The sequence below is a fragment of the Callithrix jacchus genome, chromosome 16 (assembly GCF_049354715.1).
Source record: "Callithrix jacchus isolate 240 chromosome 16, calJac240_pri, whole genome shotgun sequence".
Taxonomy (NCBI): domain Eukaryota; kingdom Metazoa; phylum Chordata; class Mammalia; order Primates; family Cebidae; genus Callithrix; species Callithrix jacchus.
The window spans coordinates 64736242-64762615 of record NC_133517.1 but is presented as its reverse complement, the minus strand read 5'-3'; the positions used below and the strand labels follow the sequence as shown (position 1 = coordinate 64762615).

General features: G+C 37.9%; 1 protein-coding gene across 11 annotated transcripts in view; it reads right to left on the bottom strand.

Annotated features, from left to right (window-relative positions):
* The window catches only part of DNAAF11 (dynein axonemal assembly factor 11), a 91283-nt gene that overhangs the window by 42801 nt on the left and 22108 nt on the right, over positions 1-26374 (bottom strand). For 10 of the 11 annotated variants that reach the window (XM_078353162.1, XM_002759221.7, XM_017965589.4 and 7 more), the window contains 5 exons: positions 20544-20716; positions 14599-14822; positions 8317-8499; positions 5387-5461; positions 394-453 (listed from right to left, as the gene is read on the bottom strand). In XM_078353162.1, coding sequence (XP_078209288.1) covers positions 394-453; positions 5387-5461; positions 8317-8499; positions 14599-14822; positions 20544-20612 — 611 coding nt within the window. In that variant the 5' untranslated portion in view covers positions 20613-20716. The remainder of the gene's footprint in view (positions 1-393; positions 454-5386; positions 5462-8316; positions 8500-14598; positions 14823-20543; positions 20717-26374) is intronic. The other variant, XM_008983249.5, reaches the window with a different exon arrangement.

Sequence of the window (26374 nt, the reverse complement as noted above, 5' to 3'; positions counted from 1 at the left end):
CCACTAAGATGGGACAGAGAGAGGAGAGTCGACCACTTGATACCTACTACTATAGCAAGGCATTTTAGACAAAAACCAAGGACTATGGTAGCAAAGAGCAGAATGGGGTCCTTCTAGTATCAGCATCAGAAAACAGCACAGGTCTGAGAATTATTTAAACTCTGCCTTAGGTATCCCTGAGTTCATAGTCACGAGATTGTGGCCTTCTTTACCTTTCCTTTCATGTTCATGCTTTGAAAAATTATAGTAACTCCTCTGTCTTTACAAATAAGCTTCATTTAACTATAGAGCTAATTCAATTCTATTTCAAAATTTTTCAGAACTCAAAAATTGCTACTGATAATGCAAACAGACAGAAACGTCATACAATAAATACATTTCAAATGTTTTTACCTATAGACAGCAAGGTCCAGGATGATCTGCTTTTCATTATCGTTCAAAGAGAAGTCAATTCTAAGAATAATAAATTGGGTGGGGGAAAGATGTCTTTAGGATACTGTGTAGATAAGCCCATCACAAAATCAGAAGCAACTTAGATAATAATTATATAATAATATCCAATGACTACTTATTTTGGTGGTTGGAAAATCAAATATCAATGCTAATTTTAAAATCTCAGGGAGACCTACAACATATTAATAAATTATTTGAGTTTACAGTGTTTAAATGAGAATCTGAAGGTAAATTACACACAGAAAATTAGCTTTGGTGCAGAGATAGAGACACCTGGTGGCTAAAGTTTTCTTTTCCATTTCCTGTGAGTTTGCCAAAAGCAAACTGAAACAATGGAATTATTTATGGAAAACTAAAGTTGCTTTTGCTCCTGTTTATCCAGCATTCTATTTTTTAAGTTTTAAAGAGTCTTGTCTTCCATCTTTTTTCTTCTCCTTTCATTACTGACCTTTCCAGTGCCCTGAAAAAGGCTGAGAGACTGCCCATCGTCTATTACCTCTGTTTTACAGACGAAGAAACAGAGGTTCAACGAGGCTGGCATAGCTGAATTATAACAAATGCCTTTGCACTTTGTCTGCACGAGCCTGGCTAGGCAGGATTTCAAGGCTCTACACCTTTCAACTGTTCCCCGAGGCAGAGTCCTCTGTTTAGCTTCCACACTGTCAACATACTATCAGAATTGTCTGGTCAATTTTCTTTTGAGCATTGTACTTACCGTATTACTTTATAAAATATATGACTCAACGATATTAAAGAACATAAGCTAAATTGTTTAGAAAAATGTAAAGTTCGCAAAAGATTTGACTGTTAGCAGCATTTCTGCTTGTAGCAGGCACGGTCTCATTGCTTTCTGTGGGCAGGCCTGTGGGATTTCTTCAGGGTCTCAAATGACCCATGCATTTATAGAACCTCATCTCAGGGCCTTTTTTATGTGCTCCTGCTCTGCCTCAATTGCTTATTACTTGCAAAGTAATTTCAGAGAAGTTTCCTATGGCAGAGATTGCTCTTTTGCTGCTATCTGCTTCCCCTTTATTCCTAGTGACAGGAACCATGGTTTTAAGTAGGTGCATGGCTATGTATAGTAAAGGTTATATTCTCTGGCCTCCCTTGAAGGTAGGTGAGGTCATGTGAGGGAAAGGTGTTGTATGGCACTTTCTAAGAGTGCCATATATCCTCTTATCAAGAAAAGGAGCATGTATCCTTTCTTCCCTATTTTTCTTTTTTAATTGGCTGAGTATAACAGAATGTAGGAGGCCAACAGTTGAACCATGGGGACTGCTTAACAAGCAATTACAACTGTCCGAGACAAAGGCAGTGTTGGCTAGTGGTGGTGGTGGGGTCAGTGTGATGTGGCTGGATTCTGACAACATGAAAGGAAGAGTTCACAGGGCTCACTGATAAAATGAGAGAAGAAGAATCAAGGGAGAATCCAAGGTTTCTGGCCTTAACCAAGGGGTGAACGTGTGTTACTGAGAAGGAGAACACAGGGACACAGCACGCTATGCTGGAGAGTGGCAGCGATGCTGGAAATCAGGGGTTATTTTTTAGCCCTAATAAGTGTGCAATGACTCTCTTACATCCACGCAGTGATGTCAAACAGCTAAGTGAATACACATAACTTGAGCTAAGAGAAGAGGTTGGATCTGGTTGGGAGCATCATAAAGAGAATATTTACAGCCATGGATTTGGTGAGAACCTGAAGAGTGAATGATAAAAGAGAAGACAGCTGAGGAGTTTGCTACAGAACATCGAAAAAACAAAACCAAAGAAACCGATCAAAGTTTCAGAAGACGAGCAGTAAGTACAGTAGAAGAAAAATCAGAAGCAAAGGAAAGAAATTGCTCTAGGAAGGATGGTGATGAACAACGTCATCCAAATCTGCTTTGTCCAGTAAGACAAAGACTGAGAATTGAACCGAGCGTGGAAATAACATAGCTAAGGAAGTTTCAGGATGATGGAATACACAGAAGTGGTTTCAAGAAGGAATGTGAAGTTAGAAACTGGAGACCGAGTGCAGACAATTCCACTAAATAGGGGCAGAGAAAAAGCCCTGTGGTTGGAAGGGAAACCAGGGAAAGGGAGGTTGTTGCTTTCATTTCCTTTAAAACAAGAGATTATTACAATTTGTTTGCACATAGGTGAGATTGATCTAGCAGAGTGGAGAGAACTAGTGCAGAAGCCCCAGGATAACTGAGCAACCAAGTCCGTGATAATAAGAGGGGATGGTGTCACGGTGCTCACAGAGACTGATTTCTGATGGGAAGTTCACTGACAGCAGCAGCAGAGAGAGGAGTACATGGGACAGGTCCAAAAACACTGTAAATTGGATAGGGGGAGGAAAAGAAACCTCCTGATTGCTTCTTTTTTTTCTCAATGAAATAGGAAACAAGGTCCTCGGTCCTCAGTTAAAACTTTGGAAGTGTCAGATGATGGTGGAAGTAGGGAGAGAGAAGGTACGACAGCAGCCTGCACGAGAGTGGAGAATGGATGACCCAAGAAAATACAGAAATATTACCAGAGTCTACTTGAGATCTGTGGTTATGAATTTAAGATAAGACCAGCAAGTAGAGGTGAATGGTCTCCTCCAGCCATCTAGGAGGACCAGCTCAAGAGTGGGCATTGTGCTAGATTTAAATAGGGTTGGGGTTTTGTGAGGTGAGGATGATGGAAAGAGAAAAAGCAAGAGAGCTGAAGACATATGCCAATGACTGATTTCTTTTTCTTTTTCCTTGAGACAGGGTCTCACTCTGTCACCCAAGCTGGAGTGCTGTGGCATGATCTCAGCTCACTGCAACCTCCACCTCCCGGGTTCAAGAGATTCTTGTGCCCCAGTCTCCTGACTAGCTGGGATTACAGGCATGTGCCACCACACCTGGCTAATTTATTTTCAGTAGAGACTGGGTTTCACCATGTTAGCAAGGTTGGTCTTGAACTCCTGACCTCAAGTAAAGTACCTGCCTCAGCCTCCTAAAGTGCTAGGATTATAAGCATGAACCACTGTGCCTGGGCCAGGGCTAATTACTTCGATGAACCATAAAACTAAAGCAGGGCCAGATGAGGGGATAGGGACAGTAAGAAAATTAGGAGCGTGAATTATCTTACGGTCTTCATGAGGGCACGTGGTTGTTAGAGTGGAGGGAGTCCCCCAGGAACATAAGAAATGGGGTCTACTGAGACACTCGAGGTGAAGTTTCTGAGGTGGAAGAGATAGGGATGGTGACAAATCTAGGAATGAAAATGGAATCGTGTGGCTGAGCTGAGATGGAGAAGTGAGCTGGTTGGGGAACTGAGAGGCCAGGGCTTCTGGTGGATCACCTACATGTTTGATAAAGTCATCACCTAGACCAATGATGACAGGAGAGGCAGAGAGAAACACTGGTCTGGGTGAAGTATCATCAATGAGTTGAGAGGCAGAGGGTTGAGGGTTGATCAGGGTGATGTAGATGACTGCAGGAAGAAGGAATAGGGGTGACATATCTACATGGCTTGTGCTTCAACAGAGAATGGCCTGAAAGTGGAGATGGGCTGTAATTGTCCCCATGGTGTATGTGATGAGAAAGAACAGTGGGCAGCTGCAGAAGCAAACCCTCTGCTTCAGTTAGTGAAAGAGGAGAAACGGAGGAGGCTTCAGGCTTTGCTGACCAAGCTCAAGCTCCAGGGGACACAGGGAAAATTGGGGATCCAGGAGGGGCGAGTATGAGTTGAGTTGGATCAGCGCCATTTGACTATAACATTCTGGATGGTGGTGCATGACCTGGGAGGGCAGGAAAAGGGATGATCACATGGCGGGAGGCAGTGCAAGTGGGAAGGTAGGTAATCGCCCTCTGTGGAACTGGTTTTAGAGGCAGGTGAGGCTGCAGTGTGTGGGAGGAGTGGTGGTCTTACCAGGGACACATGGAATTCCAGGAGTCTACCTTGAGCCCTGTTGTAGGCTAAAGAGAGACGGCCTAAACTCGGTTTCTGAACTCCAGGAGGTCACAAAGAAACCTGTCATAGTCACTGCTCTATCCAGTGCCTGGCCTAGTTTTCTGTCTTGCATTCCTGTCACTGAATGTGAGCAAGGGGAAGACATTATAAATATCATCCTAGATATCATTAGAACTAGATTAGCATGAGCAACTCAGGAACACCACCTACTAGCCATGTGACCTTAGGCAGGTCACTCCACCCCTCTCAGGCCCAGGTTCTGGATATGTGAGAAACAAACACTGTCTACCACCTGGGATTGCTGTGAAGATAAATGATGCCCTGGAATAATTCAAGATTGTGACTTCACCGTGGTCATGACAGAGCAAATGAAATGGCGGCAGGAAATAGGTTTGAATACTAAAATGAAGTGAATGAGATTTAGTCTGTAGGCTTTCTCTGTAGGCTACAAAAGGCTTTTCTGTCCTGCTTTCTAATTTCAAACTTTAAGACAGAGAGAGTAGATCAGATATTATTATACTTGAATATTTCCAGTTTGAATATCTTTCCTCTCATTAAATTCATTGAGGTTATTATACTGATTTCCTTCCCTAGCTCTCAAATGTTTTATAGATGTGCTCCAGAGTATAAAATAGATGTATAGGAGGTACATCAGTATTCTCAACCAGCTTGCTCATGGCAGAGTTTTAAAAATTCATAAACACAACAATAATGCGGTAGCAATTTTCAGGCATAAAACTGTATATGGCCCAAAGTTTCATGGGGTACATGAATAACTAAGATCTCCATATGTCAAGATCATTTTCTAGATGCCAAGAAAATTATTCATTTGAAAACATAATAGATGTTTTGCCTTTACATGTGTTCAAAATGACATTTTTTTAGGCTCATCAAACTTGTTAAGAGCAGTCAGATATATTCTTTGCTGAGCAAATCTGGAACAGAAACAATGATTGACCAACACCACGACTTTTGCATCTCTAACTTTCTATTTGGCCTCACATACTTGGGCTCATTTACATTCAGAGCGTTCCCATTTCCAGTGATCAAAATCCTGGGTGGTTTCACTTTCTTCTTTTCACTTAAGATTGGTGGTGGGTGAGAACAAGAAGCAGTGTGGGGAGAAAAAAAAAGCAAAGAGAATATATAATTAATACATTTTTGTGAAACAGTTTAAGCAAACTTAATTGAACTTTTATGAACACATCAATTCATTGTTCTGAGGTCCATTCCTTGAATACTATGCTGAGAACTGACAATCAAACCAGATTTTTTATATGGTTGTATCTGTATCTGTACAGCAAAAACTGACCAAAAACAATTTGCTACATAATTTGAATGGGGGAAGAAAACTCCTTTTCATGACTATCTATTAATATTTAAATAAGCCTATTTTATACATTATTTCCCCAGATAACTGTCAACTCTCCATTTGTGTATAGAGCCTCTGCTTCAGCTAAAATACAACATTTAACATACCAAGTAGCATCTATTTAATATAAATAAAAACACCAGCACATAAAAATCTATGTAAGAGGATATTTCTCAATGCATTATTTACAGTGGCAAATCCCTGGAACTGTTCTGAGTGTCCCTCAGTGGAGGAATGGTCGATCAACAGTGCTTCATTCATGCTATAAAATACATTGCAGCTATTTTAAAATGTGTTTGTTCTTTACTTATTGATTTAGAAAAGTGTTGATGATTTTGTTTTTTAAGACAGAGTCTCACTCTGTCGCCTAAGCTGGAGTAGAGTGGTGCAATCTCAGCTCACTGCAACCTCTGCCTCCCAGATTCAAACTATTCTCCTGCCTCAGCCTCCTGAGTAGCTAGGTCTACAGATGTGTACTACCATGCCTGGCTAATTTTTGTATTTTTAGTAGATACGGGGTTTCACCATGTTGGCCAGGATGGTTTCAATCTCCTGACCTCATGATCTGCCCACCTCAGCCTCCCAAAATGCTAGGATTACAGTCATGAGCTACCGTACCCAGCCTGATGATGTATTTAGTAAGAACAAATATATAAGATATAAATCCATTTTTGTTTTAAAAAAGACCCCACATCTTACATTTGCAGAGACAGTTTATACAGTTATAAAGGTTAAGAAAATATGTAGTGAGATCAACCCAAGCCTGTTGACACTCATTACATTGAAGGGTTAGATAGAAGGTAAAGAAAGGAAGCAAATAATAGAAGATTAATGGAGTAATATGGAATTAAAATGCAGTGTGTAAATTCTATTTAAAATACTGAAAATATATAGAAACTTAAATAGGCATATGTGGACAATATCCAGATCAGATGGACAAATTTGTTTAGATGATGGACTTGTTGGCAATTCTCTGCCTTAAATTTCTATTGTATTTTTAATATAGATTTTTGTGTCAGTTAACTTTATTTTGAAAAAAATCATTCACATTCTTCTGCATCATAAAATGGACCTCCAGATCCAATGGCGTTAATATTTCAATGACCCAGGACAACTAAGGGGCATCCACAAGTCCTTGGGTTCACTCTACTCGGTGTAAAGCAGATCACAGTTAGGAAGAGAAGATTTCTCTTGTCTCTGCTTACATCCGGTTAGTAAAAATGGCAAGACAATCAGAGGCAAACATCTCAGGAACCCACTGGATTGGGCAAACTAAGGTGTCTAAAACAGAGGGACTCAGATCTCCATCCAATTCAGCCTTACTTTCTTAGGTGTCAGGGAGTAAAAAAATTTCTCCTGATTTCAGGCTCAATATATAATAGATTAGATATTGTATATATACCCACAGATATATAAATATAACATATGTGTGTATGGGTATATATGTATGAAATATTTTGCATTCTATAAACATGTAGAACTTCCATTTCAAAGTACTTTCACATGTATAAGCTTATCAGATTTTCTTAGCAGTACAGTGGGGCGGGTAAGACAGGTATGATAATCCCTGTTTAGCAGATGAAGAAACAGATGAGAAGGTAGGTACTTGCCAACATCATACAGAGGGTAACAGTGGAGTCAAGACATGCATATCTAATCTTATTCAATACTTTTCTCAAAGGACCGTGTGGTCCCTTAGTGTATAAATCACAACGTTTTACAAACAAGTATTTTAGATAAAATTTGACTTTTGATTGTTTTACCTTTCTATACTTCTAACTAATGAAAATTTTTAAAAAGCAGCTGAGATTTCAAATCTTTTTTTTTTTTTTAACTTCTAGTCTCTTGCTTTTACTTGTTAATTACAGGGAGAGATACTGTGTTTTGTTTCATTTGAGTCATTGCCATGCAGATTACTACATTTCAGGGCTAATTCATCACATTCTCAAGCTCATGAATAGTAAGTATTCCCATAAGTGATATATTTTACATATTAGACTTAAGCAATGACATGAAATGGAATGATATAAAATCTATTTTTGAAAAAGCTACTCTGAAAATAATAGCATAAAAATCTTAGCTTCTAATAAATCATCAAATTATATCTAAACAACTCAAAAGTGAAATCATGCTGTTAAATGTCCAAAAAAGTTATATTAGGAAAATAAAATGTCTAATGAAACTAATTTCCATTTCTTCACTTTGTAAATTAATAGAACAGACTCAAAAGGGAGCCCATTCATTCCACAAAATGACCTTTTTCTAGGCCAGAAATACTAATGTATTAGTGTACCCTAATATACTATTATTAGGTATATTTAAAGTGGTAAAAAGGTAAAAACATTCAAACAAACCTCTACCTAAAATGTCATAATTCATGATGTTCTAAAGACAATACTTTGAAATTAATGAGTTTTAGCCAATCCAATTCAATAAGAAGCTATACTTGGAAAAAACAATATCTACATATGAGTGTTAAAGGTTTAACACAAATAATGGGCAATCATGAAAATCTAGTCCATAAGTTGAGTACTGTCTCCCTCTCATAGGAAAAAATGAAATACCTTAATTTTTCCTGATTTTTCCGTTGTTTTTCCATGTGTCTAAGTGTTTCCAATCTTGATTCAGGAGTGAACAAACACGGCTTATTCCAGAATTCCAAATCATCTTCACTTTCGTCTAATTTCTTTGTGTTGTATTCCTGCATGTCTGGTGCCTGTAGGTGGTCTTTGCTCTCTAAAGAGGAACTAGGAAAAACAAATAGAGCACTTAAGAACAATAAGGGATTCATGAGCTTCATCCTTAATGTTGTCCCTTTAATAATCTATGTACTTTTCTCTCACTTTGTCACCCATGCTGGAGTGCAGTGGCACGATCTCGGCTCACTGCAAACTCCACCTCCTGGGTTCAAGCGATTCTTCTGCCTCAGCATCCCGAGTAGCTGGAACTATAGGCACACAGCACCACACCCGTCAAATTTTTGTATTTGTAGTAGAGACAGGGTTTCACCATATTGGCCAGGCTGGCCTTGAACTCCTGACCTTGTGATCCGCCAGTCTCAGCCTCCCAAAGTGCTGGCATCACAGGCATGAGCCCTGTGCCCAGTCCTACATTTTTTACCTTTGAATGACAAAGTGACTCCGAAAGACAGTCTATTCAAGCCTGGTTGGAGGAAATTACTGCCACAGCATCAGGGTAGGCTTTCGTCCTCTACCACCAGGAACAATGTGGCCATCAGATTCCAGGGTTCACAGATGTGACTGCTAAGGGTCACCTGGGGAGCTTTATAAAAGTACAGATTCCTGGGCTCTCATCAGAAAGTCTGTTTGGTAGGCCGAAGTAGAGCCTAGAAATCTGTGTTTTATAATATTTTGTAGGAGATTCTGATGATCAGACAAGCAATCACCCCACCTTTAATCTTATACCTGTCAATTACACTCTCCACACTACTCTACTCCCAGAGGGACTTTTCTAGTAGGCAATTTGGATCACATTATTTCCAGGTTTTTAATGATACTCTTATCTCCCAAATTGGCTTGTGGGACATATGATACTTTTTATGGTATAGCTTATGCCTACTTTATTTTTCATGGATAACTTCTGATTATGTGGCTTTATATGGTAACAGTTCTCTCTTCTCTTTTATTCATGTTTTGTGGACTATCAGAGAATTAAACAATATCTCTGTATGTCATCAAATGGGTATTAGATGAGATATTCAACATTTGTTCAACATGGATCCAAGAAATATTTACTGAGCATCTTCTGTGGTGCCAGGTAGCAGAGATAAAACCCTGGCCAAGATAGAGCATGATTCTACTTTCAGAAGATTCTGTTCTTGTGGCAAGAGAATGACATCATTCAAGAAATAAACATTAGGTACAGTCTCTCTCCCCTCACCTCTCCTTAGAATAGACACTTCATTAGATAAATGAAACAAATTACATAAATCCTTTGATACCAACTATAGCAAATAGTAAGTACTCAATACATGTTGGGTTTTGTTATTGAATCAGGTGACAGGAAAGGCTTCTTTCTTGTTGATCTTCAAACTAAAGATATTTTATTCATTTTGAAAAAATATTTTCAAATATATTTTATTTTGAAAATATTGTGAGATATTTTTCAAAGGGATGAACCAAAATACTAGAACATGAAATTTAAATAGCATAAATAGAACATAGAGCAAAATTCTGTATTTCTCTGTACAAATTCAAAATTGTATTATAGATACAACACAATTAAATATTTTAATAAGCAAAATAATGCAAATTTCTGAAAATAAATAAATTGCTTGCTATATAGCTATAGTTCTTTATGGCACTGAAAGAATAATTATAAAGGGGATCTATAATATTCTACAATATTCTAGGTAATTGCCACTGAAACAATTGGTTCCATTCTTATTTAATCATTTAAACTATATTTTTCCTGGAAAGTGACTTATTGGTTCAATCCGGCCTTTTGCAATCTAAAACAATAATTATAATAAACATAAAAATGACAGTGCTTAAGAAAAACTATCAGAGATATGAGCTAAATAACATAAGTCTCCAAAGCAAAATGCATATAAATGTGTATAACTGGTTATGAAACAGAGTGAGCTCATTAGTGTAGGATCAAAAAAACTTTCTCTTCAACCACTGCCCTCAAATCTGCTCTCTCAGAACTCTCTTCTCATCCACAAGCAGATCCCACAGCTCTATCGTCACTTTCAAGAACAGCATAATCTCAGCTAAACACTCACTTTCAGGTACTAAAGGGTCTACAGTTTGAATAAAAGTTCAGACCTTAATATCAAATCAGAGCCATTCCCTCCCTCTCCAACCCCTTCTCTCTCCTGGCCCTGTTCCAGTTTGGGGTGTGAATGGGAAGAGGGACACCCTCTCCTACTTCTCACTGTCCTCCATTCCTTCCTCTGAATCCCATACCACCAGGCCTCTTAGGTTCAGAGGCTTCCTGCCTTTAGAATTTGGGGCATGGGATGATGAAGAAAGAGAAGAACATCTTTTATATGACCACTCCTATTATAACCTGGCCATTGCTACCCTGGCTGGGACCAATATCCAGATACTGGCCTCCCTTCCTGCGAGCACCTGTGTCATTCTTGGTGATACAACAAGAGCCTTCCAAGTGTACTGTTCACTGTTGAGGGGGTCAATATGCATCTCTTCAAGACAGCTCAAGCCCAGCTCCTTCTACCATGTCTACTTGGCCTGTAAGAGATTCACAAATCCTTGCCGTGTGAAATGCTTAAAGTGTAAGCTGCTTCCATTAGTACCTTCTTTCCTGATTCCTCTGCTCCAGGCCACTTTCTATCTTGCCAATTTTCTAGGCTGGAGGCAGGCTCTACCTAGTCAAGAGGTAGAGGTTCATCTTGCTTTCTTGCAGCCTCTGATTCTCTGTAGTGTTTTTTCTTTCAGTCCTGAGAGGGGAATAGCCTCCTACTTCTTCCCAACTAATTCGACAATTCAGTATTTCAATGATTCTCCTCCAGAATGTCTACATTTCTATTCGAATAGGCTAAATAGGGTAAGAGTGGCAAAGGCTCAAGGGTCAGCCAGGCCTATGGGGGAGGCAAGAAGGTACCTGCGAGAAACCCCACTGTAAGCCTCTACTAATATACAAGGAACAGATCATTTTAACTTTTGTAAACTTTCATAAACCAAGGATAGTGAATTATTCCCAAGATATTTTATGTGCCTATTATATAACTTTGATGCAAAACACCAGGAAAAAATACAATGAGAAAAGGTTATTATAGCATAAACTCACTTATGAACACAGGTTCGAATAGTATAAATATTAGCAAAATCAGTGCAGCAATGCATTAGTAAATTATCATAAAGAATATTTATCCTAGAAATTCAAGGATGGTTTAATTTTATAAAATCGATTAATTTAACACAGTAATAGAAAAACACTATTATCTCAATAGATTCAGGGAAAGTATTTAATAAAAATCCGATATAATGCATGTGATGATAAAAGCTTTTCATCAACTAGGAATAGAAGGAAGCTTACTTAACATGACCCAAACACTTACAGCAAATATTATACTTAATAATGAGAAATTGCAAACATTCTATTTAAGTCAGAAACAAGATACAGATACCCATTCTTAATGCTACTATTACACCCCATTCTAGAGGCCTCTGCAGGCACCATGAAGAAAATAAAGTAGAAAGAGAGGGATTGGAAAATGTTCAAGTTACTGCTTACAAACAATGTTTTTCTACCTAGAAAATGCAGGATTGCATCTTTTATAAAGGTCAGCAAGATTAATACAATATCAGCATACAGAAATAATTTGTCTCTTTAAATGTCAGAAAAAGCAATTACATCTGTTTTTAAAAACTCATTCTACAAGATACTGAGAAATTAATACAAAGAAAGATGGTTTAAGACTTTTATAGTGGAAATTTAAAACTTTATTGAAGGACTCAGAAGAAGATCTCAATAGAGTGCTTCCAAAGTTTAGCAAGGAAAGAATCAATGCCATGAAGATGTCAACTTTTCCCCAATTAACATATTAATTAAATGCAATTTCAGTCAAAATTACACTAGGGATTTTTAAGGAATTTGATTAGCATTGGATTCTAAAACTCATACAGACAAGTAAAGAACTAAAAATAGCCAAGATAACTTTGAAAAATGAGAATATCTCCTACCAAATATCATCATATGCTATAAATCTATACAAATTAAAACCAGGTAGAAGTGCTCCCATGGAACAGTCTAGGGAACTCAGAGATGAACCCAGGAATACACGGTTAGAAGGGATACAGTAAGGGTGGGACTTTGAATCAGAGGGAAAAGAACAGCACCTTAATGAAGGGTACAGAGACAATTAGCTACCCATATGAAAATTAGTACCCTACCCTATATATTGACAAAGGTTAGTTCCAGATACAGAGCTACAAACAGATATGGCACTGGGATAAAGAATTCCATAAACAAGATGAAAATGTACAAATAAGTTTAACTATATTAATATTTTTAAATTTTATAAAACATAAGAAGCTCTTATAATTAAAACAAGTCACAGACTAGGAGACGATACTTACAAAGCACATAACCACCAATGAATATATTTTTTATATTTGTATCCAGAATATAAAAGAACCATCAATAACAAAAAGACTTAACCTATTTAAAATAAGTGGGGGAATCGAATAGAGGATATCTGAATAATCAATAAACATATAAGACAATATTTAAAATATTTAAATTCACTAGTAACTACAGAAATGAAAATTCAATTTTAAAAAATAGAGGATACTTAATAACAAACTTGATTGGCCAATATTTTTAAACACATATTATCTGGTACTGGCAAAGATGGAAAACTCTTGTATATTGTTGATATATGAGTAAAAATTATTACAACTACTCTAGCACACAATTTGACAATACATACAAAGCTGAAAAGATGTCAAAACTGTTGTAGCAATGCCATTACCACATACCCTAGAGAAACCTTCATACCTCAACAAGGAGACATGGGCAACATTGCTTGAACATCTTAACAAATGTTCAACGTGGATTCAAGAAATATTTATTGGGCATCTTCTGCTGTGCCAGGCACCAGAGACACAACCCTGGCCAAGGCAGACTGTGATGCCACTTCCAAGAGATTCTATTCTCAAGAGAATAGGGAAAACAACGTGCATGGCCATCCAAAGAGGGATGGCAGTGTCCAGGCTGACCAGCTGGCACCACTAGGAGGGCCACACGTGTTGTCAGAGCGGCTGCACACTCTGATTAGTCAGGGCAAGTGAAACACCGGCTATTAACTATTTTGAATATGACCTCTGGAATAAATTGTAATTCATTCATCCAACAGGATATTATTCTATATTTAAAATGAATTAGTTCTACTTGTCCTCATATGCATAAATCTCAAAAACATAATGTTGCATGAAAAGCTAAGCTATAGAGAGATATTATTCATGCTAAGCACATACTCAAACTACTCTTGTTTAAGAAGGCATACTTGTGAAATAAAGGTATTAAAAATATGGATGGGAGCAACATATATCAGATATGTCCCAGCTTCAGGATAGCAGATGCCACTGGGATAAAGACAGAAATGGAAGGAAGGGGAAGTACTTAAGGAGCTTCTACTCTCTTAACGGTATTTTATTTCTTATTTTAAAACGATCCAAAGCAAACACGCAAACTACTGTCACTGATTAAAGCTAGTTGGTATAACTACAAGCTGCCTATATAACTATTTTCAAATATTTGTGTATGCCTGAAATATTTTATAATTATTATTTTCTTAATTTTAAAGGATTCTGTATCTAAATACTTAACACTTTCACTGTGTGGAATCATATCAACTGACCATAGTTCCAATTAACTTAAACAAACATGAACATTGTAATTTGTTTAAAAAACCAATTAGAGAATTATTAATCACATTAAAAATGCATTCAGTATATAATTCAGAAACTAGAATGTTTTATGATGCAATTAGAATTATTCAATTTATAATAATGTGATTTGTATTTAACTTTTCTAAAATATTCCTAGTTGGTAAATCGAAGTACACCTATTAATTCATCTTTTCTGTATATATTTTATGGAGATTTCTCTGAGAATAATTTTAGATGCAAATTAAAATTGCTAGTTTAAAAAGGCATTTTTCCCCCAAGGAAAGACAGTCTTACAGAATTGTCACAAGCAATGAGATGCTCATATTCTTCCATCCAAAATTCACATCATATTTTATTCTTCAAATTAATCTGGAATATACATGTACTACAAACAGCTTGGAAAAAGAACACAGTTTGCTGCTTTTAACAAAAGTTAAATAGAAAGTAAACTAATCATTTACATACAGAGTAGCATTGATGTCCGTGTACCAATGTCCGTCAGAGCCTGGGTTACTTCTCTCGTCTTCATTTTTATCCTCTTCTTGGTGCTTCCTCTGAGCCTCTTCCTTGAGTTTGGATCTTTTGAGACAGTGATCTTTTTCCTGCTCTCTGATTTGTGGTTCAATTACCGAATAGTCCTGCAATGCCTTAATCCTTTCTGAAGGCTCTATTTCTTTACCATCCAACCACTTAAACAAAGAAGAATAAATATAGTACAGTTGTTCAAAAGTTGCAGTGTGAATCAGCCCCAGGTTGATTTTGATTAGAACTTTCCACAGTGATAGAAAATTAAAACAATGTAATTAATGGGAAATATCAGAACTTTGGTCTAAATCAATGTTCTTTTATACAATTAACACAGTTTAAAAAATATCTTTACTGGTAATAATAACTAGATCTTCTGTCAAAACTGATAATATAAGCTCTCAAAATATTTTATGTTCATTTTATAACTGCTCACTATGTCAAAAATGTCAATGCTTAAGTCAAATCATAGCTTCAGAGTATAACAATGACACTTCCCAGAAGCTCTCTACAGAAAAAAAATGGCCTTGAATATTACACATGATTGGGTTCTAATACAAATGAGCCCATGTTTCACCTTTAACAACCAGACAAACAGGCTACTGTTATAGCATTGCTTACATCTGACATTTCAATTATGATTTTCCAAAGTAAAATATTAAAATAAAACCATCAACTAAAGTCTAAAATGTTAAAACTAACAGTTTAAAGACACCTATTTATCTACTCAGCCTTATTCTGTGAAACGAGGCAAGGTATTTAGGAAGGTGTGGTTGGAAGATAATGGTTCCCCAAGAATGTCCATGTTCTAATCTCCACGAATGTTACCTTACATGGCAAAATGGGCTTACAGGTATGATTAGGTTAAGAATGCTGGATAGTCAGGGTGATTCTCATAAGGATCACTGAGGTCCTTATAAGTAAAAGAGAAAGGCATGAGTGTCAGAGTTAGGGAGAGATGTGAAGATGGCTTTGGAGATGGAGGAAGAGGCCAGGAGCCTAAAAATGCACGTGCCCTCTAGAAGCTGAAAGGGGCAAAGTAAGGGATTCTCTCCTCGAGCCTGAAGAAAGAATAGCCTTGCCAACACCTTGATTTTAGCCCAGTGAAACCATTTCAGGCTTTTGATCTTTAGAACCATAAGGTAATACATCTGTATGATTTTAAATCACTAAGTTTGCCTCAATTTGTTGCAGCAGTAATAGGAAACATATAAAAGGAAAAAAACTACACACAAAGATTTAGTAAAATATAAATTAAAAAATTATTGGGATCAGCTAAATTATAAGTCAAAATTACGTGGAGATTTAGAAAAAATAATTCCAAATATGCTTTGGTCATAAGAACTCATATGGTTGCTATAGATGGGCTGCAGATTTGGTTCTGAGCTTCTTGGCAGCCAAAGTGAAATAGAAAAACAAAATTAGTTACAAAATTTTCATGTTCCTTGAGGAAAAAATACAGTTGCAGCTTTTCTCTAACATGTAGCTCTAAAACACATTTCTAGCATAGAGTTTCATAATGGAGATCTTGAGAGGTGTCAAGCATTGTTTCTGCAGAAATATGTCCATACAATCACAGATTTCATAAGGCTGTTTCTTGTAGTATCCTTCAATAAAGGTATCTTCATACCATTATGTATTATGTATGACTGCAATGATAAAATTCAATTCAATAAAACCTATTATTTAAGGTGTTAAGTAATTGTGGTCCACATACTTAATCTGATCTACTTTAATACAGGGTGGGGACTGAATCAATTTGGAAAATTTTGGATGAATGAAATGTACTTATTTTGTAAGTACATCTAATAAGTAAATATACTATATATAAATATATGAATAAACAAATTAAAATATATTTATATATGAATAATACCATATAATATATTACTTTCATAAATTTCTAAGGCATCCAATTTGTGGTACTTCATTATATTACTTTATATAGTATAATTTATATATAAATATATATTAACAAAAATGCACTATATAAAACTGTATTATTATAACAAGTTAGAAAACTCTGAATAAATACAATTTCTTTCAACTGGAATTTCTTCCCAACAGAACATTGGGGAGCAAGGTGATATTTTCTTCCTTGTAATTGAAGTACATTCATTGATTGATTGATTTCTGTCTTTATAATTGGTTTAAGCCAATATTGATTTATTTTATTTTATTATTTTTTATTGCATTTTAGGTTTTGGGGTACATGTGAAAAACATTCAAGATTGTTGCACAGGTACACACGTGGCAGTGTGATTTGCTGCCTTCCTCCCCATCACCTATATCTGGCATTTCTCCCTATGCTATTTCTCCCCAACTCCCCACCCACCACTGTCCCTCCCCTATTTCCCTCCAACAGACCCCAGTGTGTGATGCTCCCCTCCCCGTGTCCATGTGTTCTCATTGTTCAACACCTGCCTATGAGTGAGAACATGTGGTGTTTGATTTTCTGTTCTTGTGTCAGTTTGCTGAGAATGATGGTTTCCCGGTTCATTTATGTCCCTACAAAGGACACAACACAAACTCATCGTTTTTTATGGCTGCATAGTATTCCATGGTGTATATTGATTTAATTAGAACTACCATTCCTAGGAGGCTATGACAACTGAACCCTCGGTCACTTTACTAACAGGAGGCAAAAGACCTCATATTAGTAACTGATGACAAACTTGGGACTGTACGCCAGCACCTATTCTAGCAATCTAACTCTTCTAGTGATTTCTGTTAGTCTTTGAAATTGGCCCACATTTCCTTAAAGCCAAAATTACATCTGAGTTTAGAAGGCCTAAGAAACAGAGATTAAGTTGTTTTTTTTTTTTTTTTTTTTTTTTTTGAGACAGAGTCTTGCTCTGTCACCAGGCTGGAATTCAGTGGTGCGACCTCAGCTCACTGTAACCTCCGCCTCCTGGATTCAAGCCATTCTGCTTCAGCCTCCTGAGTAGCTGGGATTACAGGTGGGTGCCACCACACCCAGCTAATTTTTGCATTTTTACTAGAGACTGGTTTTCACCATGTTTGTCAGGATGGTCTTGATCTCCTGATCTCAGGTGATCTGCCCGCCTCCGCCTCCCAAAGTACTGGGATTAAAAGCATGAGCCACCACACCCAGCCCCAGAGATTAAGTTTTAAGCTGAGCATTTCTTCATCTTTCTTCACTCAGGATTTATGCAGCACAAAGGTGGAGTATTCACGCTTATTCATAATAACTGTGGAAGTGCTGAAGCTGAGAAAGGGACACTAAGATGTACTGAAGGCCTTATAGAACTCACTTAAAGTAGTAATGATGATCCCACTATACATGAGTAAACTGAGGCATGCAATTCACAGGCTGTGGAAGTAGCCATCAGACCCTGGTTTCTCTGCTAACAAATCTGTTTCACACCATACTGCAGGGCCTACCTGCTCCTGTGGTGGCTCAGCGACTGGGAAAAAAATCCTCGAAAAGGGCTGACTCTCCTGACTCTCCTCACACCTCTTCTATGTGACTATCTAAAATAACTACTCTGTTGTGATGGGTTGAATTGGGACTCCCGACAAAAAAAAAGATGTTGAAGCCCTAATCCCTAGTAGCTCAAATCATGGACTTTTTGGAAACAGGGTGATTATCGATGTGATTCATCGAGACCAAATCATCCTAAAGCTGGCAGGCCCCAATTAAATATGACCAGGGTCTTTATAAAGAGAGCCTTGTAAAGATGAAGGCAGAGACCCTTAGGGTGACGTGTCTACAAGCTCAAGAATGCCAAAGACTGGCTGGCAAATCACCAGAAGCTAGGAGAGAGGTATGGAACAGATTCTCTCTCAAAGCCCTTGGAAGGAACCAACCCTGTCAACATCTTGAACTTGAACGTCAGGCCTTCAGAACTACACGATGGTACATTTCTGTTGTTTAAGGCTCTAGTCTGTGGTACTTTGTTACATCAACCCTGAGAAAATAATACATTTATTAACACAATTCCTTTCAAGAAGCTCAGCTTTCAATGAAATGGTAATTAAGAGTCTAAAGTATATCAGCCTATTTTTAAATATTAGTAAATATGTTAATACTATTTTCAAAAGGGGGCTGTTGATTTGGAGAAGTCCTTCTGAAAAGCAAGACTTGATCCAAAGTCTGTAATTTGACCTAAAGAGAAGCAGTGAGTGTGGGTATAGTATGAATGGTGGAGGTATCAAGGTTGGACTCACATAGGTTCAAATCCCATCTGTGTCCCTTGCCAGATGTGTCAGCTTAAACAAGCAGCATTAATTCCCCGAGCCCTGACTTCCTCATCTCTGAACACATCTGTCCCCCTGCATGGGTCTGGGAGGATCAGAAATACTGTGCACAAAGCGCCTCATGGCACCACCTCTGACCCTGCCTGCATCAGCCATGTGATGGCTCTCATACCTCTAGCCTGCTCACTGCAATACTGGCACAGGTTCAGCTGCAGCAGCCACGAGAAATACTGGACCCTTATCCCTCCCAAGGGAATAGCTCACAGCATTACACTACAAGATCTGGTTCTATGATCCGTTCTCACCAGTTCATTTTCTAGGAAATCACTGCATAATAATGATCAGTTTAGGTTACATTTGAGACAATTTATCATTTATTCTATATTCAATTACCAGAATCACTCATTCTCTTAACCTGAGAAATTTTACATTAGAAGAAATGTGTTTCATTAATCCAGCAGTCAGCAGTCTGTTGACTACAGAGAACACAGAAGGCTAAGAAACAAATGTCCTTTGAAAACTGAAAAAATGCCTGTTGCAAAGGTGATGTCTCCATGCATTCTCTTTGCAAAAACACAGAACCACACGCAGGCTGGGAACTCTTAGAATTATATGAAACTTAACAATGCTGTTCTAATATTCTCTGTTGTATGATTTCTCAAGAAATCATATTTTTTTCCTCAGTTCTAAAATTATTTAATTGGGGGGATATGGATAAGAGCATACACAGCAGTGGTTGCCAAATGAGGCCCCTGCACCAGCAGCAGCATTACCAGATTTTGTTAGAAATGTGAAATCTCAGGCCCCATGTCAGACATGACCCAGAACCCTGGGGGAAGAGCACAGCAGTGTGTGTTTTGAATAGGCCTCCACATGTTCTGAGGCACACCAAAGACAGTGAACCTGCGGGGCATGGTGGCTCAAGCCTGTAATCCAAGTACTTTGGGAGGCTGAGGTGAGTGGATAACTTGGGGTCAGGAGTTCAGGACCAGCCTGGCCAAGGTGGTGAAACCTTGTCTTTACTAAAAATATAAAATTAGCCTGGTATGGTGGCATGTGCCTATAATCCCAGCTACTTGGGAAGCTGAGGCAGGAGAATCACTTGAACCCGGGAGGCGGAGGTTGCAGTGAGCTGAAATCATCCCATTGCACTCCAGCCTGGGCAACAAGAGAACAAGAGCAAAACTCCTTCTCAAAATAAAAATAAAAAAAGAATGTGAGCTACTGCTATAGAGAATATGTTAAGAAAAAGCAACAATAAAAATAATAATTATAAAAGCACAGTAGCTTAAGACTATGTAATACAAAGATACATAGCTGTAGCTACCTCTAAAACCTTAAACTTTTGGCTTGCTCTAAGTAATAATGAATTCTAATCAGTAATGATGAATCTTCTGTGTAACTGTGATTTGAACTCACTGAGAAAAAGTCAAATGAAGTTCTGTGTGTTTCGGATGAGAAAGGTGAAAAGTATGCAATTTAATATTTATTAAAACTATTCAAACAATATTAAAGGTCTAGCCATTTAAATAATTACTTTGGGCTCTCTGGAATATTCCATTATCTGAAGCAACACATTCACTGTAGTTGCAAGTAAAGCAGGAGTTACTGCAATCGCTCATGTTCATTTCTCCGTGATTTCTGTGCCATTAAAATAACCATACCTTTAATTGTGGAAGAGTTGCTACCACAAACTCCCTATAGTGGTTAAAGGTAGCACATGGGTTCCCCATGAGAAAGAGTTCCTTCAGATGGATATTGTGCTTCAAGGTTTTAATGCTGCTCAGCTCTCCAATGAAATTTACAGTCAAGTCAAGTTTTGCCAGTTCTTCACATCCTGTTGAGAAAAATAAAAAGAAAACAAAGCAAAGAAAGAAAAATCACAGTGGTAATAAACTGTGTGTAATAGCACATAATGGAAGTAACAGTTGTAGTATTTTTAGTCTGCTGATTTATTGCGCTGCTTACCATGAAGTGATTCTTCAGAAATATCAACTCAAAGGCTTCATCTTAACTCATTTTTCTATCTCTGTCTCCCCTTATTTTCACCCCCTGAGTCCTTCCAGCCAGGGGAAATAATTTTCCCTGCTCACATTTGCAAGGCTTGTTAATGTTTTGATCTGGTCACTATCTGGCACGAAAAAAAGCAAGAGTACAAGCTGTGACTACAGTGGGCGCTGCCTCAGAACAAAACTCCTGCTAGGCAGGGCACCTGGAAGCTGTCCTCCTGAGTTTTAGCAGGTTGGCAGGACACATTCCATCTTGGAGGGTGATAGCGAAAAGTTTCTCCAGAAAGAGAGGCATGTCATAAAAGCAGTGCATCAGAACCAGTATTTGCAAAGTCACCGAGCAGAGAGAGAATGGCTCCAAGGCCACTGAGAACTGAACGGAAGGTTTTAACAAAGGTAAAGAACAGGATGCGTTGATGTTCAAAGGGATAAGAGAAAAAGGGTGAGTCACTGAAATAGGGTTTTATAGTAAGTCTGACCCATCCACCTTCATGACAGAGATAGCCAGCCAGATGCTAAAGAAACCTGAATCAAATTCAAATTTGAATTTGAATTAATCCCCTCATTCACATTTCATGCGAATTTGGTGGATAGGAGTCCAGACTCAGGAATTAGACAGATACGAGTTCAAGTGCCTCCTCTACCTCATCTTTGCTAATGTGACCTTGGATAAGTTACAAGCTTCAGCCTCCTCATCTATAGAATGATAATAGTATTAGTACTGGAGTCCGAAGTTGTGAAGATAATAAGATGACTCATATAAAGCGCTTAGCATAAAGCTTGCCACCTAGAGTGTCAGTAAACATGATGATTAGAATAGCTCAATGAGCCCTCTAATTATCAGAGGACTTTGTGGACAATGTACCTGCAGGGAAAGAAGCAAGTACAGCTGTCTCATGAGCAGAAACCTTACAGTTTCTTTCTGTGAACTAAGAAGAGTTGACCCAGTTTATGTAGCAGCCTTTGTGAGCTTGGTTCAATATAAGATTATCTCTCCCTATGACTGCTTCATGTTTGTGGGATTAACATGGCAGATTTTGCAACCTTCAATGTCTAGAAAGCCATCGCCAGCTAATAGCCCAGGTCTACCTTGCTCTCACTTATTTCTTCAAAATTCTACATGCTCTTCAGTTATGATTTGTGTATTTTCTCTATTTAAATGTTCTTATAACATTAAATATTAAATAAGAAATTCAGTTGGCTCAGGTGAAAACTAAAGGAAAAACAACTTTGAAGAAAATTGAGCAAGGGAGGGAAAAATGGAATTGACACGACAGAGTGTAGGTGACTATTATAGTTGGACATTAAATTCTAGTAAATATAATTACATGGCATAAAATAAATAAGCACATGTAGAAAAACGGTCAAGCAAACTCTAATACATCTATTCAATATTTAATGCTATAAGAACATTCAAAATGATGGTTATGAAAACTATCACAGCATGGAGGGGGAGAGTTTACGATATAAAGAAAGTGGAAAAAGTAAGATATAACATCACCCATACACTAAAATTACAACAATATAAAATACAGAAAAAAATTAATACAGCAAAATGATAATAGCAATGGTAGAATTAAGATTAAACATCATTCTGTTTCTTACAATTTTGACACATGGTTATATTTGAGATTTAACAGTGTACAAATAGAGAAAATACATGAAACTGATAGAAAGCTAAGATATGTTAGCATAGTTTTCTCAAATGTCATAAGTATGCTCCAGGTACAAGATATGCTTATAAACTACATGGCTAATATTTATTTGATATTTATTATGCCCCTTATACTCAGTATCTTATTCAATCCTAACATCATGTCTATGAGAGAAATATCACAATTATTACCTTTATTTTAAGGTCAGATAGCTCAGTGCGGGCCCTTGGGTCTGAGATGCCCACCATCATGTGCACTCACGCCATTTCTCATGGAGAGATGGCATCAAGTCCTTCTCCTTTGCTCTGCGTTGGGGCTGGCCCTAATGACTGGCCTGACCAACAGACTGCAGCACCAGTGAGGTTTTGGAGCTGCCTAGACATCTGAAATTCTCACATTGGAAGGATTGCCTGAAGAACAATTGCTCTAGGACATGTCAGAAGCCAGATCAAGTGTCTGGCTACCTTCACTCCACCGTGCTCAGAGACCCTGAGCCACCTGGAGAATCGTAAAAGCAGTGAGGGAGAACAAAATCTGCTTCTGTGGAAAGAAACACACCAAGAAGCAGTGCCAGATGGCAACTGAAGCAACCATCTTGGAAGGGGATCCTCCAGCAACGGCTGCTTCTGGGATCTGTCTGGCAGTGGATACTTGAAACTGCAATGCAAATGAGCTGGGAAATTACCAAAGTTTACACGGCTCTAAATGGATGAGTTGGGATTTGGACCCAGGTTGGCCTACCTGAGAAGATTCTCTGAACTGGTACATTAGAGCAGCAGTCTCCAACCTTTTTGCACCAGGGACTGGTCCCATGGAAGACAGTTTTTCCATGGACAGCGGGTGGGATGGTTTCAGGATGAAACTGTTTCACTTCAGATCATCAGGCATTAGTTACATTCTCATGGTAAGCGCACACAACCCATGTCCCTCGCCTGATCAGTTCCCAATAGGGCTCCTCACCTATAAGAATCTAACTTAGCACACAGGAGGCAGAGCTCAGGCACTAGCGCTCTCTGGGCCCACTGCTCCCCTCCTGCTGTGCCTCTGGTTCCTAAGAGGCCACAGACACCTATTGGTCCTCTGCCCAGGGGTTGGGGACCCCTGTGCTAGAGAGTCTCTTTGCCAATGTTAGCTATTTATTATTAAAATACCATCATCATCTTCTCTTAAAATTCTCATGCCACAATTCTGTGGAGCACATACTAGAGTCTATAAGTAACAGTGGTTGTCACCACCCAGCAGAGGTATGGCCCAGGACGGCCTTGCCTGGAATTAATGACGCAGGTGGAGAGGGAGAGACCAGCCTGGAAGAAGGCAGGAGGAGGCAGGTGGGATGAGAAAGGCCAGAGATTAGATGTGGGGGAGTTGAGCAGCGAGTGTAATATCTCCTCCAAAAAGAATTAATTCAAAAGATCAGTCCCTGTAAATGGGTCCCTATCCCATATTTCATTGTGATATCCTGTTAATGTCATATGAAAATACACAGATGTGGGTAGAAGGAAATTAAGAACCTTGCAATGGTGTGACAGACCAAAATCTGCATCTTCTGCATTGGAAGTCAATAGATGACATCTCAAATAGGAAGATCAAAGAATAGCAGACAAGTATGATGTAAGTGCAATACTTGGAGATAAACATAATATTGAGTACATTATTTGGACACTTGGAAGCAAGGGGAATTTAGAGTAGCCACTCCTATACAGTAGGACTTAGAGGTCTGAGGGCACTGACAAGGGACATAAGTATAGCACTGTGACCTTTTGAACTATTATGCTACCATATTAAAAATATTAATTGTGCAAAAGATAAATATCCAAAATGTACAAGAACAAATAAATGCTTTTATATAGTCTAGATTTTTCATTAACTTCACATCTTCAAATATAATTATATAAGTGAAATGGGACAAAATCATTTTTTTTATTAAATTAATAAAAAACATGGCTAATATTAAAAATATATATCAGTAAACCTATGAGATAAGAGTTATACCTTTCAGCATCCAATCTATCAATACATAAAATAGGCCTTTAAATTCTTTTTTCCTCCATTGCTAGAATTGTATCTGGGGGAAAAAAAAAGTTCCCAACTAAATATCTCAACTGGAAACAGAGGTAACTCATAAAAATCTGTTCAGAACAGTTCTATTCATAATAACAAACATAATTAAAAACAGCTCCAGCACCAAACAAGAAGGTTGCATTTAAAACACATCAATATACATCAACAAATTTGATAATGCAGTTGTTAATGACAGTAGACTATAATTTATATAGCAGATTATAATTTATATAGTAGACTCAGCCACTATATGAAGGATGTGTACAAAACTATATCTATAAATATAACTAAGCCTCTATCTGTATGTTTGTATGTTTATTTTACATTGGCAAAAATGATAAATTTTATAAATGTGGAAGGTATATTTGGGGTAATCTGACTTAGGTTAGGTGGCATTTCTTAAGTTTACTTTAGGAGGCTCTGGAGGACATTTTAATTACATTTTTCTTTCATATAAGAAAAGACTGACATTTGAGACTCCAATGAGGTGAAAATGTCATACATCTTTGGATTTTGCTCTAATTTTATAGATAAAGAACCCTCCAAATGTTCATTATATTTTCAGTGTCAAATCTTACTGTTTCTTCTATTTGGACTACAATTAAGAAATTAAACTACCTTTGCCATCCTAAAGATGAACACTTCTTGCCAAACTGGCCTAGCTTGAGAAAATCTCTCTGGAGTTAGGCACTGCTTTTTTCAGTGGAGACCCAGCCTCTGTCTCCTGTTCTGCAGAGATCCAGTACAGGAACTCTCAGGGTTCTAAAAATCATGTAAATCAACAACACAGACCACCCAAGGAGGGTGGGAAAGCTCATGTTATGGGAAATTCCACCTCTCTTTCCAGGTTAGGGTAAGCGATAGAAAACAAAAGCACTTTATTCTACCCTGGTGAATCTTCAACAGGAGAAAAAGAAAAAAGGATACTAGCCATATATATATATATATTGCCATCCAAGGAAAAAATGTAGAGAAGCAGAACAAGTTATTTTTAAAATCATATTGAGATTTCCTTAAGCAGATGGGCTGAAGGTGCACCTTCATCTTCCTCCTGTCACCTCAAGCCCTTAAAATTAAACAAAAGTACATATTTGCCAGCCGGTAAGATGCATCCTCCATTCTCACTATGCCCCTCCACCGCCCTCACCAAACAATCTTCAAGCTACCCTACACCCAGTTCACCTGTGTTAAAGCTGGAAGGCAGAGCACAAAAAGAAGACCTGCCCAGGTAAAAGGCAGGAGGTGGGCTGGCCTGCAGTTTACCAAGTTAAAAAAGACAATAGTGACGATGCTGCCCTCTAGTGGTACATAAATAAAACAAATCACACGAACAACTTTTCATATGGGTAAGAATACTGACTTCACAAAACTAACAAACCCTGGACAACCCAGCCAAGAATGCCAGTTTTTAATTATTTCTTTGACATTTTAGATGGAAATTTCATTATCACAAAACATGGACATAGAATACATTTTTTATTCCATTTGTTCACAGGAGAACAGGGCTGTAAAGTGTTAGCTGGGAGAGAGCAATGACTCTATTTCTAATGCAGAAAAATGCCAATGATGAAAAGGATCTTCTTGATCCCAGAACTCAGGCAGTTTTGGGGGCTTTGGCAATGGTAATTTTTGAGAATGAAAAATAAAAACATATGATTCATATTCATATAATTGTTAATAAATAATCGTGGTAGTCACTGTAATATCCATTTCTACTCTAGCAGGCAAATAGGCTAAAATCCACCATGACCTAAGTAAAGTCCTCCTAAT